At 38.1% G+C, this 17,828-nt stretch overlaps 1 protein-coding gene across 3 annotated transcripts; it reads left to right on the forward strand.

Annotated features, from left to right (window-relative positions):
* Positions 1-1,315: 1,315 nt before the first annotated feature.
* GLRX2 (glutaredoxin 2) lies at positions 1,316-13,866 on the forward strand. Of its 3 annotated transcripts, none has more exons than XM_049634547.1 (4): positions 1,316-1,690; positions 5,350-5,413; positions 8,028-8,204; positions 9,112-13,866. In XM_049634547.1, the coding sequence occupies exons 2-4, from the start codon at positions 5,351-5,353 to the stop codon at positions 9,244-9,246; spliced, it is 375 nt and encodes a 124-aa protein (XP_049490504.1). In that variant the 5' UTR covers positions 1,316-1,690; position 5,350; the 3' UTR covers positions 9,247-13,866. The 3 variants fall into 3 exon arrangements, with proteins under 3 accessions (XP_049490504.1, XP_049490503.1, XP_049490502.1); XM_049634546.1 differs by having other exon boundaries at positions 1,316-1,650; XM_049634545.1 differs by lacking the exon at positions 1,316-1,690 and adding an exon at positions 1,912-2,094.
* The last annotated feature ends 3,962 nt before the right edge of the window (positions 13,867-17,828 follow it).

A 17,828-nucleotide genomic window follows, 5' to 3' on the forward strand; every position in this document is an offset into this window, starting at 1 on the left:
CCTGCTTAAGATTCTTTCTCCCTCTCTCTTTCTCTTTCTCTCTCTCTCCCTCTCTCTCCCCCTCTCTATCCTTCTCCCCCACTCTCTGTCTCTCTCAAAAAAAAAAGTTTGAAAGAATATCTAGAGGTATGTCAATTATTTCAATTGATATCACATTGAGTCATGAAAAAAAGTATAGAACTTGTAAGGCTGCATTTACCCATATATTCTTAAAAATTTTTTTTAAATGTTTTTATTTATTTTTGAGAGACAGAGCACCAGTGGGGGAGGGGCAGGGAGAGAGAGGGAGACAGAATCCCAAGCAGGCTCCAGGCTCTGAGTTGTCAGCACAGAGCCCAACTCCAGGCTAAAACTCACCAATGGGGAGATCATGACCTGAGCCGAATTTGGATGCTTAACTGACTGAGCCACTCAGGTGCCCCTTTACCCATGTATTCTTGATCTACCTATACTGGCCATCCCCCATTATGTTCACGCCATACATTTCAGTGAACAGCCAGCAGGCATACTTGTTAAGGTACTATCATAGACATCACAATTATGACCAAAATCATCACTTCTGTAACTAAGCAATGAAGCATAATGAAGTTGGAAGATTATGATTACGCTTAATTCAGACATAATACTTTTGTTTGAAGTACTTTCATTTGAGGATTCCCTTTAAAAAAATCTGTCCAGTGAATTCTGTGCTTACCATAGGCTGTACTATATTAAAATTGAATGGTGACATGATTATTTCACTTCATAATGGCCTTTATTTTGTAAAACAATTTGAAACAATAAGGTAAAATTCTACTTCAAAACGAAAATAACAAAGTAAATTTCCTAAATAGCTTTCTTTGATTCAAAATAAATCAAAACCCACAACAGTATAGATACCATATCTTAAATTTTAAAGTTAATTTTGGATTTATGAAGAATGACTTCACAGCTTTTGGGGTATTTGTTTTTGCAACTAACTTTCATCCTTTTATGAGGTAATGAAACAACTCATCTGAAAATAGGAAAAAAACGTCAGAAACAGACATTCTAATTTTGTAACTTGGTAACACAAATTTGACACTTAGCTAGTTGAATATGAAGGATCCAAAAAGGTCTGCGTTGTTCCAATAATTGCTTCGATTTTTAAAAATACCGTATTTGCCCTTTGCCCTTAACAAATAGATCTCAATGTCCTCAGTAAATAAATATAAAGGCCTGACCCCTTCAACTTACATAGCGACGCATAAAGGGCTATTATTACCACGAGCGGCACAATGTTGTCATTAACAGCACTTCCCTATTTTCAAAGCCACGGCAAAACACCTCCGAACTATTTCAAGTTTTATGTTCTTTCACTTTTTTTATAAACACAATTTTTGTTTTCTTTGGAATGAACGTTCTGCGTTCGGTTCCTTTTTTCTTTCAATTCTGGATGTAAACCTCACAGTCACACGATTCATATGGGTTCCTGATCAGTACCTAATTTTAAGAGGACATAGGCCCTCACTACACCGAGAGAGGCACACCTGTCCGACCGGAAGTTGCGATAACACTACCGTCTTTATGTAAACATCCCAAGCACTTCGATTCTCTTTCAGACAGTCTTTTTTTCTTCTCCGTTTCGCCAGGATGTTGGCTACAGTCCCGACGCGCTGTTTCCACCGGCCAGTGAGTCTCCATGAGCGTCCCTAACCCCCTAAAGAAACAGGTGTGGGGCAGGGCCGAACCCTCGAGGCCAGCAGGGGAGGCGTCGCGTGGGCCTGCACGGCTGTTTAACTACACGTGGGCCGCGCTGACCCCGACTCTGCGCTCTGGGGCCGCGGGGCTTGGGAGCACGCGCGCGGCCGCGCCGATGAGACCGGCGGCGGCGCGGGCAGCCCGGCGGGGCGGGGCGAGGCGGGCCCGGCGGAGCAGGGGCCGGGCGTGCGGAGGTAGGACCCGCCGGCGGAGGCGGGCTCTCCGCGGCCGCGGTCGCCGCGCTCTCCGCTCGCCGCGGGCCGGCGCTCCGATCATGTCCTGGTGGCGCGCGGCGCTGCAGGGGACGCGGCTGATCCGGCGCGGGAGCGGCTCCGCGCGCCAGCTTGGCCAGGCGGCCGGAGCTGCGGCCTCCGGGTACGGGGTCGGCGTGGCGCGGAGGCCTCGCGGGGGTCTAGACCAAGCGGTGGGCGCGGGGGCCTCTTCCCCTGGCGCCGGGGTGGGGGGCCCTCGAAAGTGGCGGGAGCTCAGGAACGGTGGGGGGAGAATGGTGCCCTAAGCGGTTGTGTTGACTGACGGCTCCTGTGAGTCTTAGGATGGAAATACCCGAGTCGTGGTCACTTGCCCTCCCCCCCCGCATAATAAATTGGGATTTCAGGTAAACAGAAAATATTTGTTTAGTCTTAGTGTATCCCAAACGTTGCACGAATCATACTTGGACTAAACAGTCACTTGCTCTTTATATGAAGTTCTAATATAATCGAGCGTTCTGCATTTTTATTTGCTAACTAAACCTGGCAAGGCTGCTGCAGGAAGTGAAGGAGCCGCTTCCTTGCTAAATGGCCAAGTGTTTGAGGATGGGGATTGTGACTTAGGCTGATGTCGCCTCTGGCTAGACCGAGGATTGCTTTCCTTGTACTTCCCTAGTGCTGTGGAGGATCCACTGCCTGGGCTGATGCTGTGTCACCCACAGGCCCCCGAGGCTGCTCCAAGGTGGTTCTGCCAGCTGGCATATCTGTGCCTGCCACGGTGCATCCATCCTTCTGTCTTGGAGTCTCTTTCTGCTTACTTGGTGTGGTAACTCTGACCAGTTCTGCAAGACTCCACAAACTTCTTATTTTTTTTTTTAATTTTTTTTTTAACGTTTATTTATTTTTGAGACAGAGAGAGACAGAGCATGAATGGGGGAGGGTCAGAGAGAGAGGGAGACACAGAATCTGAAACAGGCTCTGGGCTCTGAGCTGTCAGCACAGAGCCCGATGCAGGGGTTGAACTCACAGACTGTGAGATCATGACCCGAGCTGAAGTTGGACGCTCAACTGACTGAGCCACCCAGGCACCCCAGACTTCTTATTTTTAATGTTTATTTATTTTGAGAGAGAGAGAGAGAGAGAGAGAGAATCCCAAGCAGGCTCCATGTGGTCAATACAGAGTCCCAGGTGGGTCTCCATCCCATGAACTCTGAGATCATGACTTGAGCCAAAATCAAGAGTCCTAACGCTTAACTGACAGAGCCACCCAGGCGCCCCAAGACTCCAGGAACTTTTGATTAACTTTATTGGCTAAGTTGGTGACCCACTTGGGAAGGTGCTAATCACTAATCACATGGTATTAATTATTTGACTGACAGGTCCTTGGGTGTTTGTTTCCAATGATATGTATTCCTGGAGCATTTAGCATTTTGCCTACTTAGTATCTAGTAGGTGCTCCATAAATGTGTTCTGGCGAGTGGGTACATGAGTACTGAAGTGAAAAGTTGCTTGTGCACTTCTCAGTTGATGTCCTTTTCTTTATTGGGTAATAACTTTTGCCAAGCTTAACCAGAATTGGAGGAGAAAGTTGCTTTCCAGAAACTTATTCTTTTATTTGGGTGGGTAGAGGGTGATATTTCAGATGCACCTCCTAATTCCGCTCACTCCCCAAGGAAACATTCCTGTGAAGGTTCTGTTGGAACTGCTTCAATAGTAAATATTGTAATAGATGTTTTGGGGGTGACAATTAGATGTGGGACTGGAGATGAATGGAACTTGTTTTCTTAGTTGATAAACCAGACAGGTTGCTGATTTATTACATTAAAGCACCTTCTTAGGTCCAGGTCAGTGCTACTTACTGCCCCTGCCCCTCTTTTCCCCCCTGGTTTAGGCTCCAGGAACTCAGCCTGCTTTTTTCTTGATTTGCACCCTCTGCTGTCTTCCTAAGTTGGCTGCAGTCTCCCTAGTTTGCTACTCCTAACCCTTTCCTGAGATAAGTGCACAGGCCCTTTTTGTTTTAAATATTTCCTTGCCAACCATTGGGAAGCAAGGAATAATAGATTGTAAACATTGGGGCGTTCTAATGTTATAATGTTCCCTTGGAGTGGTCTCTGCCTCTAACTTTTTGTAATTACTGAAGGTGATGTTTGCTATAGCATCCTTATTCTAAGTGCATAGGCATGGCTATATAGATCAGTTACTCATCCTCCAAGGATAACATATAAAAATCTATTTTTTTTTTTTTGAAGTAAGTTCTATGCCTTGATGTGGGGCTGAAACTCACAACCCCAAGATCAAGAATCACATGCTCTACCGACTGAGCCAGCTAGATGCCCCCAACATTTAAATTTTAACACTCACAGTGAATGAATGAAATGTTTAGAGGGACATTTTTTTTCTATCAAAACTTGAGTTTTGCAACATAATGGTAAGGAAAATATTTTTTGAAATATTTGAAGCTTCAATTCTTTATCTTACTCTCTTAATCTTTATATAATTTGAGTAATTCTCTTTTGAAACCTGGATTATTTTATGATTCTTTTGTAAGATTTGTAATTTTACTCTAATTAGTTTGCATCCGGATGCTGGATATGGTTTGGACAATGCAGTAAGGCCTAGCTGATGATGAAAGATAGGTGGATGGGTAAAGGTTTTAGGCATAGGCATAGAGATTTGGTGATACAAAACTAGTCAATTTTTAGTGACTATATTCCTGTTACAATGAATGCCCCTTTTACAAGCTCCCAGCAGCTAGGTTTTGGATAATAAATATCTAGAGGATCCCTGTAATTAGGGAATAATATTAGTAATGTTAAACGTTATTGAACATTTACTGTGATCAAGGCACTGTTCTACTTTTTATCAATTCATTTAATCTTCGTAAAACCCTTTGATGCAGGAGTGACTATTATTCCCATTTTACGGATTGGGAAAGTTGCAGTTATGGATGTTGTGGTTGAGATACCTTAGTTTCCTTAAAATCTTTGAATCTTTGTAGATTCTCTGTTTCACAGAGTGTGCATGGAGATTTAGCATGTTTTAATAAGAAAATGGGAACTGTATTTTTAAACTAATGGTCAGGTCATAAGGTCAGTCTTTAGGACAGTCTGTTTGAAATTTGGTGTTCAGAAATAAGAGTGCACCAGGCTTTGAACACAGTAAATGCGACTTAACCAAATAATTAAGGACATTAGGAGGCTAGTTAGAGAAGCACACAGTCCTTTTTGGTTTTAGTAAACAAATACTTTGTAAACTGATATTTTGTACTAATAATAAGTAAAATTATTTTTTCTGTTTCATAGATTTGGATCTATATCTGCATATCAGGTTTTATTCAAATGGATCTCGTCTGATATATTGTCTTTAATGATATGTTATCTTTAATGTTTAAAGCTACATTGCCTTTTAAAATTCTTTTTAGGATGGGGAACAGCACATCATCATCTTTGGGGAAGTCAGCAACTGCTCCTGTGAATCAGATTCAAGTGAGTGATGTGGGAGATGTAGGAAAAAACTTTCCTATGTGGAAAAAGAATTATGTCTTACACATTTAATGTGCTTTTTCAGTATCCGAACTGACATAGTTCAGCAAATGAATTACTAAGTATATATTTTAAAATCTGCTCTCAAAATAATCCATGTGGCAGGAAAGTTCTAGATCATTTTGGTAGTCACAATTTATGAGATTTATTATTAATAGAGCCTTTACTCCCTCTAAGTTGGATCTGTGAAGTTAGCTCCTCCTTTCCATCAGACCTAACTCAGGTCTACTCTTGATAGCAGTCAAGCTGTTTTTAGCTAGGGATTGTGTTTGATTTTGGCCTGGGAAGCTGTTTAACAGCTTTCTTCCCTAACACAGAACTTTGTACGCTGTAGTTACTCTATAAATGATCCCCTCAGGAACACCGTGTGCTGCTGTGTACTATTTTCCTCTCTTTCACTGCAAGCCCCAGTTAATTTTGCCTCAGAAAACTTCTCTTGTTGTATGTTTTTCTTCCCTTGGAGTCTACAACACATACTCATGTTTATCTTTTTCTGTTCTTCACCACCAACCACCACCACATATAAACATTTCTGCCTTTAATTTATTTGGCTAAAAAACAGCTGATGAATGTAACAGCAATGTTGGAAACCTGTTGTGAGGGAATTGCCTCTTTGAAAAGAATACAAAATCATGAAAACTTAGCAAGGTTGAGCTTGAGAGAAGGTGAGAAGGATCACTCGAGGAACTGTCACCGTCATCTTGAGTTTCAACTCACTTTGGAATCTCTTCACTGTTTTTACTGCGTGCTCAGCTCCCTCTAAATGACGGTTTCAGTGTGCCTATAACCTCAGGCAGCATGGTGGAGGAAAGAGCACACTGGGTTTGGTGTTGGGACAGGTTGGGTAAAATCCTAGATTGTTAACTTGTCAGCCTCAATTTTCTCACCTATAACATAGATTCATTAATACATTTCCAGTGTGACTGGCTTTCCCCGAGACAGACTTCTATACTAAATATTATGAATAAGCAGAAGACAAAGCATAAAAGTAAACCCATTTGCAGGTAGCTAGACTGTGCCTTAAAATCCTTCTGACACCAAAGGATGGATGTACCTTTAGAATTACTTTGCCTGGGTACTCTACCCTTTGATTTTTGGCTTTCATCTTGAAGGTGTTGCTTATGACCCACATAAGAACAAGTTAGACAGATGCTTCGGTGCTAGACCTGTCTGTTCAGAATCTCTTGAAGGACCTGGACATTCAAATATTTAGAGACAAAAAAGAAAACAAATTTCACAGGTGACACAAATGCATAGCAAAGTCTCTTGGTCTTTGTGATAAAGGCCTGGAGAGTTGTTTCCAGACCAGGCTGATCTTAGAATCATCTGGGACTTTTTTTTTTTAATAGTTTCTTTTTTTTTTTAATTTATTTTCTAAAGTTTATTTATTTTGAGAGAGAGTGAGCAAGAGAGAGCACACATGCACAAGCAGGGGAGAGAATCCCAAGCAGACTCCGCATGGTCAGTGCAGAGACTTATGTGGGGCGTGAACTCACGAACCTTGAGATCATGACTTGAGCCGAAATCAAGAACTACCCAGGCGCCCCTTTTAAAAGTAGTTTCTGACTTCTGCATGAAACCCGTTGAATCAGCATTTCTGGTAGTGGGTTTTCCAGGAACAACAGTGTAAGAAGGCCTTATCAATACTGTAATAAGATTTTTTTTTTGTTTTGTCTTTTTGTTTTTGTTTTTTACTATAAAGATATACGGGAAGGAGTGGAAGTTGAGGGGTAGGCTGGTTTTTTTTGTTGTTGTTTGTTTGTTTGTTTTTTAAGCTTATTTACTTATTTTGAGAAAGAACACAAGCAGAGGAGGGACAGAGAAGGAAGGAGAGACAGAATCCCAAGCAGGCTCTGCACCAACAGTGCAGAGCCTGATGCTGGGCTTGAACTCATAAACTGTGAGATCATGACCTGAGCCAAGGTCAAGAGTCGGCTGCTTAACTGACTGAGCCACCCAGGTGCCCCAAAGCCTTACATTTTAAAGAGAAATCATGTGTCAGTCCTCACCATTAAAAGTTAAAGACGGTAAGGAGTTAACTTCTGAATACCTACTGAGTATTTAAGAGGCAAGGTAACAGAGTTTAAGTGCCTGGACTGTAGAATTAATTTGCCTAGATTCAAATCCCAGCTTTCCAACTCTTATTAGATGAGGACTATGAGTAAGTCACTTAGTTTCCTCTGTGTCTCACTTTCCCCATCCGTAGAGATAATAACTGGACCTTATCTCAGGATTATAATGAGGCTTAAATGAGCTAGTAAAGGTTAGGTGTTAAGAGTTGTGTCTGGCACACAGACATGTTTGCTGGATATGAATGGGCTGTGATTATTGTTATCACTCCGTGCCAGCTTTCCATCTGTTACATCCTTTTGACCTAAAAACATCCTTTGGAAATGAATAATATTCTCAATGTACAGATAAGAAAATAGATGATGGGGCTTAGTTTGAGCACTGTGTAATGAGACTCCAGAATCCATACCCTTTCCACTATAATCATGATTTCTTTCCAGGAGTTAATGCCTAGAATTAAAATAATTGTTTGTTTGTTTGACTTCAGGAAACAATTTCTGATAATTGTGTGGTGATTTTCTCAAAAACATCTTGTTCTTACTGTACGATGGCGAAAAAACTTTTCCATGACATGAATGTTAACTATAAAGTAGTGGAATTGGACATGCTTGAACATGGAAGTCAATTTCAAGATGCTCTCTACAAAATGACCGGTGAAAGAACCGTGAGTATATCTTTGGTGGTGCTTTTCCCCCAGATAGATGGTGACTTGGGTCACCTAGAGCCTGGACTGTTGTGTGAGGAAAAGTGGGCCAGGTGTTCACTCATCCTCTAAGGATTTTGTGTTGATAAAGAAATGGCAGATCTGGGAACAAGATTCAGAGACTGGATACAGCAGAGTTCATTCATTTTATTTTTATTCTTGGCATGGTGTGTGTGTGAGTGTGTGTGTTTTGACTGGAAGAGTGGGGTGATAGTGTTGTCATGAGTGTTTGTGAATCCTTAAGGTCCTTCTGGAGCTCCTAAGATGAAATCCTTCCTCCCTTTACTTGAACAGTACAGACCAGGGGTCAGTCTTCAGGTACTGTGCTAATAGGAGTGCTTTAGTTCTTCATGTTTTTAGATTCCTGAAATTTGTCCAATAATATGCATTTTTTTCAGTGAAATGCATTGTCAGGAAAATATACAATGTTGCCATTTCCCTTTTTGTTTCTGTTTGCATGGAAGATGTTTAATAGCATATCTTCCCTTTTAGTAAACAAAGAACCACCTACGAAAGAACCACCTAAACGTATAAACAATAACTATAGACTATTATTTTACCTTTTATATGCCATAGCAATTAGAAGGAGGGGCTTAAGTGTCAGATTGCCCTAGATTTAAATCTTAGCTCTGTCATTTACTATCATTGTGACTTTGGACAAGTTCCTGTGCCTCATTTCCCTCCAAAATAAGGCTAAAAATAGTACCTACCTCAAGGGTTGTGAAGATTTAAGTACATACTTTGTGAAAGAGGGTAGTCTGACATCTGGGGTATAAAAGTACCCAGAGTGTGAGGGTCTATTATTATGTGAAATGGTCTTATACTTCTAACAAGAGAGTGATGACCTAATCTTTTGTTTATCCAACAGGTACCAAGAATATTTGTCAATGGAACTTTTATTGGAGGTGCAACTGACACTCATAGGCTTCACAAAGAAGGGAAACTGCTTCCACTAGTTCATCAGTGTTATTTAAAAAAAAGTAAGAGGAAAGAATTTCAGTGATGTAGGTGCTTATAATGTTGCTAGTAAAATGTTAGTGATTTAAAATGATCATGCCTGATAATGCCTTTTAAATGTTTGAGGATGTTTTAAAAATGTAAATCATCTTTATGGGAAAGTTCTAAAACTAATGAGCAATAAATTGCTGTGGAAATCTCTTCTTTCTACTTGCCAATTCTTGAGCAAAGGGGATGATATTTAAAACTAAAGGGGTGGAGTTGTATCAAAAGATGAGGAGAGAATGTATTTTATTAGGAATTTAAATATGGAGCACCTGGGTGGCTCAGTTGGTTAAGTGTCTGACTCTTGATGTCGGCTCAGGTCTTTATGTCAGGGTCATGGGTTCAACCCCCGTGTTAGGCTCCACTCCAGATGTGGAGCCTACTTTAAAAAAAAAAAAAAAAAAAGCCTTTAGGAATTTATGTATGAATTTTACAACCAAGAGCTAGAAGCTAAGCATTTGGGATTCTTTATTCTATGTAGTATTCAGAAGGAGTTAATTCCTTACCTTTTATGGCTTTCAGTGGTGAGGACTGCTTTGTAATTTTTCTCTTTAAAATGTAAGGTTCTCCCAGTTATGGTTGTCAGCTCAGTAGGGATATCCTTGTACTATATTGAGACAAACCTTCATACTTTGTACTTCTAGGGTAAGAGAAATATATTAAATTTGTCAGATGGAATGAAGTTTATTTCAGAGAAACCAAATTACTCCTTTAATGACTCAGTAGTTCCAGGGAACAGAACTGTACCTAAGGGGAAGAAATTATAAGGAGGAAGATTTCAGCATTTTATGAAAATGAACTTTTGAAATAGTTCAGAAATGTACTTGAGATTTATTGTAAGGTGGAAAGTTCTGCTTTCCAAACTGTGTTGAAAGGGTGTTGGAAATGTTCCATAAGAGATCAAAGTATGGGGTAGGAGGTTACACTGTCCCTCTAGTAATTTCTGATGTAGATAGTCTTCGATTCTGTGACCAATTCAAACTATATCTTAGTAATAAGATATATCTTTTGGAAGTCTTATTTTATAATAATTAAAAATATTTTGGATACTTTATTAATCACATCCCTGTTTCAAGCTTATCAACAAGAGTTAAAAAAAATTTTTTTTAAATGTTTATTTATTTTTGAAAGAGAGCACGAGCAGGAGAGACGCAAAGAGAGTGGGAGACACAGAATCCGAAGCAGGTTTCAGGCTCTGAGCTGTCAGCACAGTGCCTGACACAGGTCTCAAACTCACGAACCATGAGATCATGACCTGAGCTGAAGTCAGACGCTTAACTGACTGAGGCACTCAGGCGCCCCTCAACAAGAATTTTTTAAGTGCACTTCCTAGGAAGCATTTTCCTGGCTGATCCCACAGAGTCACCAGGGCAGATTGCCAGATGCTGGGAAGAGAAAACTTCTCAAAGGTGGGAGGACAATGCACTGTAAGAGAAGAGTGCTTTTGCTTTCTGGTCTAGCTGGACCAAGGAATCTGGGATAGTTCTGCAGAAGACAGCTGATAGCTTTTTTGGCTATAAGCCATCAATGATGCTTCCTCCATGGACTTATTAAATTGCCATTAGGAGACCTTGATAAAACAAGGATTTGGACTATTTCATTCTCATATGGTAAATTACAACGCTGGAATGGAACAGAGAATGGAATGTCCTTTAGTCTTTTATTCTGCATTACGTCATGAGAAATTTTACATTTGCTATGTTGTAAAATTTTTGTTAGAGAGTAGAGAAAATATACTTGTTACCTGTGTGCTATTGTAATTTATAATAGGAAATATGTATTTGGTCTTAATCCCATTCCTGGCATACAGCCCCTAAAACCCTTGGAATCTGCTGCCATAAAGAGCCATAAAGGTGTTATGTTAATGAGAAGACTTTTGGGAACACCCGTAAGGATGGGGTCTGGTTGCTAGGAGAACCAACCCTGTGATTACAGTGTAGGAACTTTCCTACACTGTGGGAGAGGGAGAGGGACTGGACGTTGATTGCCCTCATTGGCCAGTGATTTAACCAATCATGACTATGCGATGAAGCCTCTATAAAAAACCCAAAGGACAGGGTTTGCAGAACTTCCGGGTTGGTGAGCACGCGGACATTCAGGGAGAGTAACGTGCCCAGAAAGAGGACAGAAGCTCCCACCCTTTCCCCATACCTTGCCCTGTATCTCTTTCACCTGGCTGTTCTTGCTGTGTGCTTTTACTTATTTTATTATTATTTTTTACATGTTTATTTTTGAGAAGAGTGAGCGGGAGAGGTGCACAAAAGGGGACAGAGGATCTGAAGTGGGCTCCATGTTGACAGCAGAGAGCCTGAGGCTTCGACTCATGAACTGTGAGATCATGACCTGAGCCAAAATCAGACGCTCAACTGACTGAGCCACCCAGGCGCCCCCCCTTGCTATGTCCTTTTAAAATAGACCAGTAAATGGGGCACCTGGCTGGCTCAGTTAGTTAAATGTCCAACTCTTGGTTTCAGCTCAGGTCATGATCTCACTGTTCATGAGATTGAACCCCGAGTTGGGCTCTGTGCTGCCAGTGCAGAGCCTGCTTGGGATTCTCTCTCCCCCTCTCTCTACCACTTCCCTGCTAGCACGCTCTCTCTCAAATAAACAAAAAAGCCACACCAGTAATCTAGTAAGTAAAATGTTTCTCTGAGTTGTGAACTTTCTAGCAAATCAGTTGTCCCAGGGACTGGGTTCTTGGAACCCCCATCTATAGCTGGTCAGTCAGAATAACAGATGACAACCAATGTCAGGCAGATTGGTATCTGAAGTGGGGGTTTGAGGGGCAGCCTTGGGGACTGAGCAGCTGCCCTGACATGCCAATCCTGTTTGACCAAGACTTTTAGTTTTTTTTCTAGTTTATTTTTTTCAAGGGAGACAGAGACAGCATGAGTGGGTGAGGGGCAGAGAGCGTGGGGACAGAGAATCCCAAGCAGGCTCTTAAGTGTCAGTATGGAGCCTGATGAGGGGCTCAAACCCTTGAAACTGCAAGATCACAACCTGAGCCAAAACCAAGAGCAGGACGTTTAACCAACTGAGCCACCCAGGCTCCGCTCCCCCCCTCCCTCCACCCCCCTCCAAGACTTTTAGTTTTAACTGAAATGGGCTAGTTAACTGTTAACTAGCAGTTAACAGTGATTATACCTTCTCTTTTCAGAGAACATTATTATTTAAGAATTTCTTTAAGTGTTTGAGAGACAGGGAGACAGAGCACAAGTGGGGGAGGGGCAGAGAGAGATGGAGACAGAATCTGAAGCAGGCTCCAGGCTCTTGGCTGTCAGCACAGAACCCGACACAGGGCTTGAACCTGTAAACCGTGAGATCATGACCTGAGCTGAAATCAGACGTTTAACCGACTGAGCCACCCAGGCACCCCCGTCTATTTAATTTTTCATGTTACGATATGAAAAATACACTGTTTGCTGTAGCCTACCAATATTAAAAACATGGGCCATTTGTTTCTCATTTTTTCACTGATCAATTTATACTTGAATCAACCACATAGCTACTAGGGAAGCTGAAAAGCTGTTAAGAAAAGAAAGGGGTATTTTGTCTTAATGTATCTGGATTGTTTACTAATATAAAAATTAGCATTTGAACAATATTTTTTAAGTCACGTCTTCTTGATAAGGTTTAATATTGTTAATTACTTCTTAAGTCTAGTTTTCTCATCTGTGAAGACATGTATAATGACAGTCATCTTGAAATAGAGAACTATAAAGTCAACAAAAATGTCCAAATTCTTCGTAGGTGCATTCTGATGTAACTTACTCTTTTCCCAAAGGTAACTCTGAGTAATTTTTTCACGAAAGAAAACTATTTTAAAACTCCTTTAGAATGTGCACTTTGGTTAAATCCAGAGATCTACAAAAGAATCCTCAACCACATGTATTTTAAATATAATTATATACAATTAGAGGCATTATAAAGCCAGTGTTAATTACCAAACTTTAATTTCATCTTATTCAAGTATTATAACATTACTAAGTGCCTTAGCTTTTATAAGACATATTATATAACCTTAAAATTCTTAGTTCGTTGAAGAAATAAAGACAATTATTTGATGTGCATAGAGTTTATTTGGTGTGTCTATCAATTTCTACAATACAGTTGACTAGAAACCGTTCCCGCAGTGTGTCTGTACCCCATGTCTAAAATGATGTATTCAGTATGGTATTTTGCAAGGCTAGAAAAGGAGAGAAAGTCAAAATTTCACAGTATTGGTGAAAACTTTTATCATGAAATAAATTTAATTCTTTAGTATTTCATCCATTTTCTATCAGAAAAACAGCAAAATTACATTGTTAGGTATATTATTTACAGTGAAAACTTGGAAGACTCAACAAAGCATCAGTAAGTTTATCAACAGAGCTAAGAACCCTCCCACCCCGCTTTCCAGGGTCCCTTCCTTTGAAATGAAACTTGTATAAATCAAACTTTGTATCCTTAAGCACCAGCTTGACAATTTAAAGTTTTCTTTCAATTTTATAAAATATTCCTGCTTTGAAAGGCAAAGTGAATGTAAAAATGTGAATGTAATTAAACAAATCACTGGCCTGGATACTCTTTATTGCAACAATTGCAATGTTTTACAACTGTATTCACTTCTTTGAATGAATTTGCTTATAGGCTTGAAACAGTATTTGCCTTTTGTTTTCAAAAATTCCCTCAAAAAATTAATCATTTTTGAAACTGTACACCCTTATTTTTCATTCATGGTGTTTATGCAGCTTGGTCCTTGGAGATTATGTTACATAAAGTCCAGCTTCTTGGATAATTTGTTATACCAAACAATAAAAAACCTTAAGCTACCACAAAATATTAGTGATGTTAACAGTCATGTATGTAGAACTTATCAGTGTACCCAGATTATCCTATTAATAGGTGCTTAAACTACTAATGTACAATCAGGTTATGAAACTCAACAGTTAAATTTCCATTCATTATGCAATGAAAGCTCTAAAGACCCTCAGAGTTCCTGTACTTCAGAAACACTAACACTATTAAGGCATTACTTAATGAACAGACCCTACGGAAAGTAACTAATATGCCTGTTGGAGAGCTAGTCATATTTTAAGGCAGTCAGAAGATTCATTTTTTTCACTTTAAGGCTCTTACATACTTAAATGTTATTCTATGCAGGCATTATTCTGTGTAATTTAAATAGTAAGTGGTCATTTATGGAAATCAAAGTCTTTATATAAAGCAAATGGACAGTTTCAAACTAGATTATAACACCCTTCCCCCAACCAATTTTTTTAAAAAAGAGGATTTCAATCCCTTTGGAGAATTTCTTCATTATCAGAAGCTGGCAATAAAGTTAGAAAATGTAACTCAAATGCATTACAAAAGCTTTGTTTAGTCATACCAAGACACATTACGTATAGTCCATATTTAAAATAATAGAGCAACAGAAACATTTTTGATTACTATTCATTGTATAATATTTTAAACTTAATTTGGCTGTATATAGATTCTAAAGTTTACATTGCAAATAAAGCCTAATAAGTATTTTAAACAAGTTTCAATATTCTATCAATTTTATGTGGTAATAATACATAAAATAGCAAGGTTTTACCTCATTTACTACCTCAACAATCCAAGTGTTCATTAAGTGAAACCAGCAGAAATGTAGTTTTAACTTACCATTTGTTTTGTTCGGTTTTCTAACTGAACTTCTAAAAGTACAGAAATCTAAATATATTTTAAAATTAAGTATCAATTGTGTTCATAAAGTTAATATGATACATGGTGGTGCTAAATTAAATAGAAGCAAAGGGAAAAATCTCTTTAGGCTCAGAAACAGCTTTTGTGTATTTCCATTGTATTTACAAAATTCATAATCATTGAAAATAAATGCCTTAATTGTAGTAATAGGATGTTGCAATGTAACTCCTTCAGTTTATTTTTCTACCAATTTCCAATATAATTTGACACTTTCAGGGTTTAGGAAAATGTGTCACATTATAATTTTATTCAAACAGTATGCTTAACTACATTAAATTTCTACATGAAAAAATATTACCATAGAATTTTAAATTAACTTCCTAATTTTTCAAAAGCAAATAAACTTACCAATTAAAGAAATGTTAAATGTGAATACAAGTTATTTACAAGATCTTTTATGCTACAAAAGATGTATATATAAGCTCAGTGAAGTACTTAGATGAAAGATTTGAAAGTGATCATTATATGGAAATATGAGCATGGAGATGTGCTCAGAGTATTCAGTTAATTATTTTTCTAAGAGCAAATTAGATCTATAATTGCAAACAATGGCTGAATAATCTTACCCAAAGGCCACAGAATTTCTGCAAACATCTAACACGAAGGATATACAATGTAACTTGATTTGGGGAGGAAACATACTAATCCAATTATTGTTCCAAGAGACCTGCCCATTATTAATTTGAAAAAATATGATCTTAAATCTATATTGAGCAAATGGAGATCTGCAAAAAGATTCATCCCAAACCTAACTTTGTGTGATTTTTGTGTCATTCATTTTATTACCCAGGTAAGAGCAGGATGAGAAACAGAGGACACAAATGTGAGAATAAAGTAATTTTAAAAGAAAAAATGAGGTATAAAAGAAATCTTCCAACAAATAAGATTAGGGAGCAGATAATAGGAAAATACTAAATAAAATCTGTACAGTAAATACAACTAAATTCATAGTGTTATCTTTTTTTTCTTTCTAATTCTTCCTTGTGTATGTTTACCATGAGCTCGTATGACATTTCTCTAGAGAGGATACTGCCTTAACCAGTCACCCCAAACCTGTGGTATACAAGAACAGAAATTCATTTTTGGTAACTTACTCTAAGGGCATCACTTTTTAAGACATTTTTATTTGTGGGTATGAGATCTTTAGGTCAAATTACGGCACTTCCAGTAAGTGATCACAATGATTTCCCTTCAATTACGGTTTAGATGTACTTTTAAAAATGTTCTGCACTCAAATGTCAGATCCTCTGACTCATCCAGGAATTGTGCCTTAAATTTCCAGAACGAGCTTATATTATTTCTGCAAAATCTCATAAAATGAGGAGAAAAGCCTGACAAAATTATATTCTATCATTTGTGGATTTACCTGTTAAAAGATTAATCAAATGCTTATTAATAGTTTCTTCACTTAGACTATAAGTTTGTTCTTCTAGGTCTATCCAGGCGGATCTGAGACTCGGAATGTGTTCCTTTCTCTTGACCAGAGAATACGGACTTCTTAGTCAACACTCATCTTCACTATAAACATTTTTCTTTCACATTTTCCCGTTCAGAACAGGAAATTTGTTAAAATGACAAATTATTGAGCCTACTGAATGATTTTTCTAAACATTTGTTCAAAATATGTTAACTCCTGTGAAGAATGCTTTTAATTAAAAAAATTTCTAATTTGTATTGCAAGCCCTCCTCCTAATTTAAACTTCTATATAGATATTAAATAGTTGATTCTTCTAAGATCCAATCATCATCTAGGTTACATTTTAAAGATAACAAAATTGGTAAGTTAAATTGGTTGTCTACATTCACATAGTAAATTAGATAAAGCAAGAGGTTCTAAAGAGGTAACCCTAAATTCCATTCACTGGCATCTTCCTCACTAATGTTCCCATAAAACTAAACTAAATAATATATAATAGTGTTAATGGAATTTTCAGGAGGTTTCAACTAATAAGGAACGGTAGGATTTTAAGATTAGTTTTAGTTTCACTAATTACAACTATATCCTGAAAATATTTACATATTTTCTAGGAAATAAAGTTTAGTTGTTTTTCTTAGGATTGATTTATTTTAAAAGCAACATTTCCGTAAATGTTAATGTAGCAATAATCCTAAAAGTAATTCAGAAAATAAAACTTCTTTATCACTTGAGTACATTTTACTCATAATGAGGTAAAGTTTTAAATTTTTTTCTATAGGACTATGTTATATATAGCAACACAAGTTATTAAGACATTAATTGTGCTTGAGAGTTACTATGAACTATAAAAGTATACATGTTCACAATTTGTGTTTCTACTACTAAATCAATCATGTATATACATTATTTCCTAATACCTAAAAAGATAAAAGTCTTGAATAATTTTATGTCACCCATTTTGTAGGGAGATGAATTCTGGAATGGGAATGAAGGGCCCAGATTGCTAGATTTAGTGCTCCAAAGCCATACTCTCTTAGACCTTGGATCCCTAGGCTACAGACAAAAATTAACTTTTAAAAATTTCTAAGGTTTCTTCCAGCTCTAAAATTTCATGATTTGAAAATAAAGTTACCTTCTATAATGGCCTCCTTTATATTTTTTTTCTTCCCTAAATCTTACCCTAATCCAGTTAATCGTATGTATCTAAATATTTCAAAAAGGTGACATCTAATCTTCTCTGATGGACTGAATATTACTATTAGCTTGTGAACACCTAAAAGCACTATATGACCAGTACATAACTGAAGGAAATAAACTTTTATGCTTTATTCCAGTTAACATTTCTATTAGGAATAAAGTTAGATCATGTTGTCATTTTTAATTTAAGATCTTGGGTTTACTTTGAAACTCCAAATACTATTATATACTAGGCTCTTTAA

This window comes from Panthera uncia, chromosome F1, assembly GCF_023721935.1.
Source record: "Panthera uncia isolate 11264 chromosome F1, Puncia_PCG_1.0, whole genome shotgun sequence".
Classification (NCBI taxonomy): domain Eukaryota; kingdom Metazoa; phylum Chordata; class Mammalia; order Carnivora; family Felidae; genus Panthera; species Panthera uncia.

What these genes read in the sequence shown, in the direction of transcription:
- GLRX2 (XM_049634545.1), top strand. Translation starts at nt 1,994, where the DNA reads ATGTCCTGGTGGCGCGCGGCGCTGCAGGGGACGCGGCTGATCCGGCGC. An exon ending in CTCCTGTGAATCAGATTCAA is followed by an intron (nt 5,414 to 8,027) that starts GTGAGTGATGTG and finishes GTTTGACTTCAG; the next exon opens with GAAACAATTTCTGATAATTG. An exon ending in AAATGACCGGTGAAAGAACC is followed by an intron (nt 8,205 to 9,111) that starts GTGAGTATATCT and finishes TTTATCCAACAG; the next exon opens with GTACCAAGAATATTTGTCAA.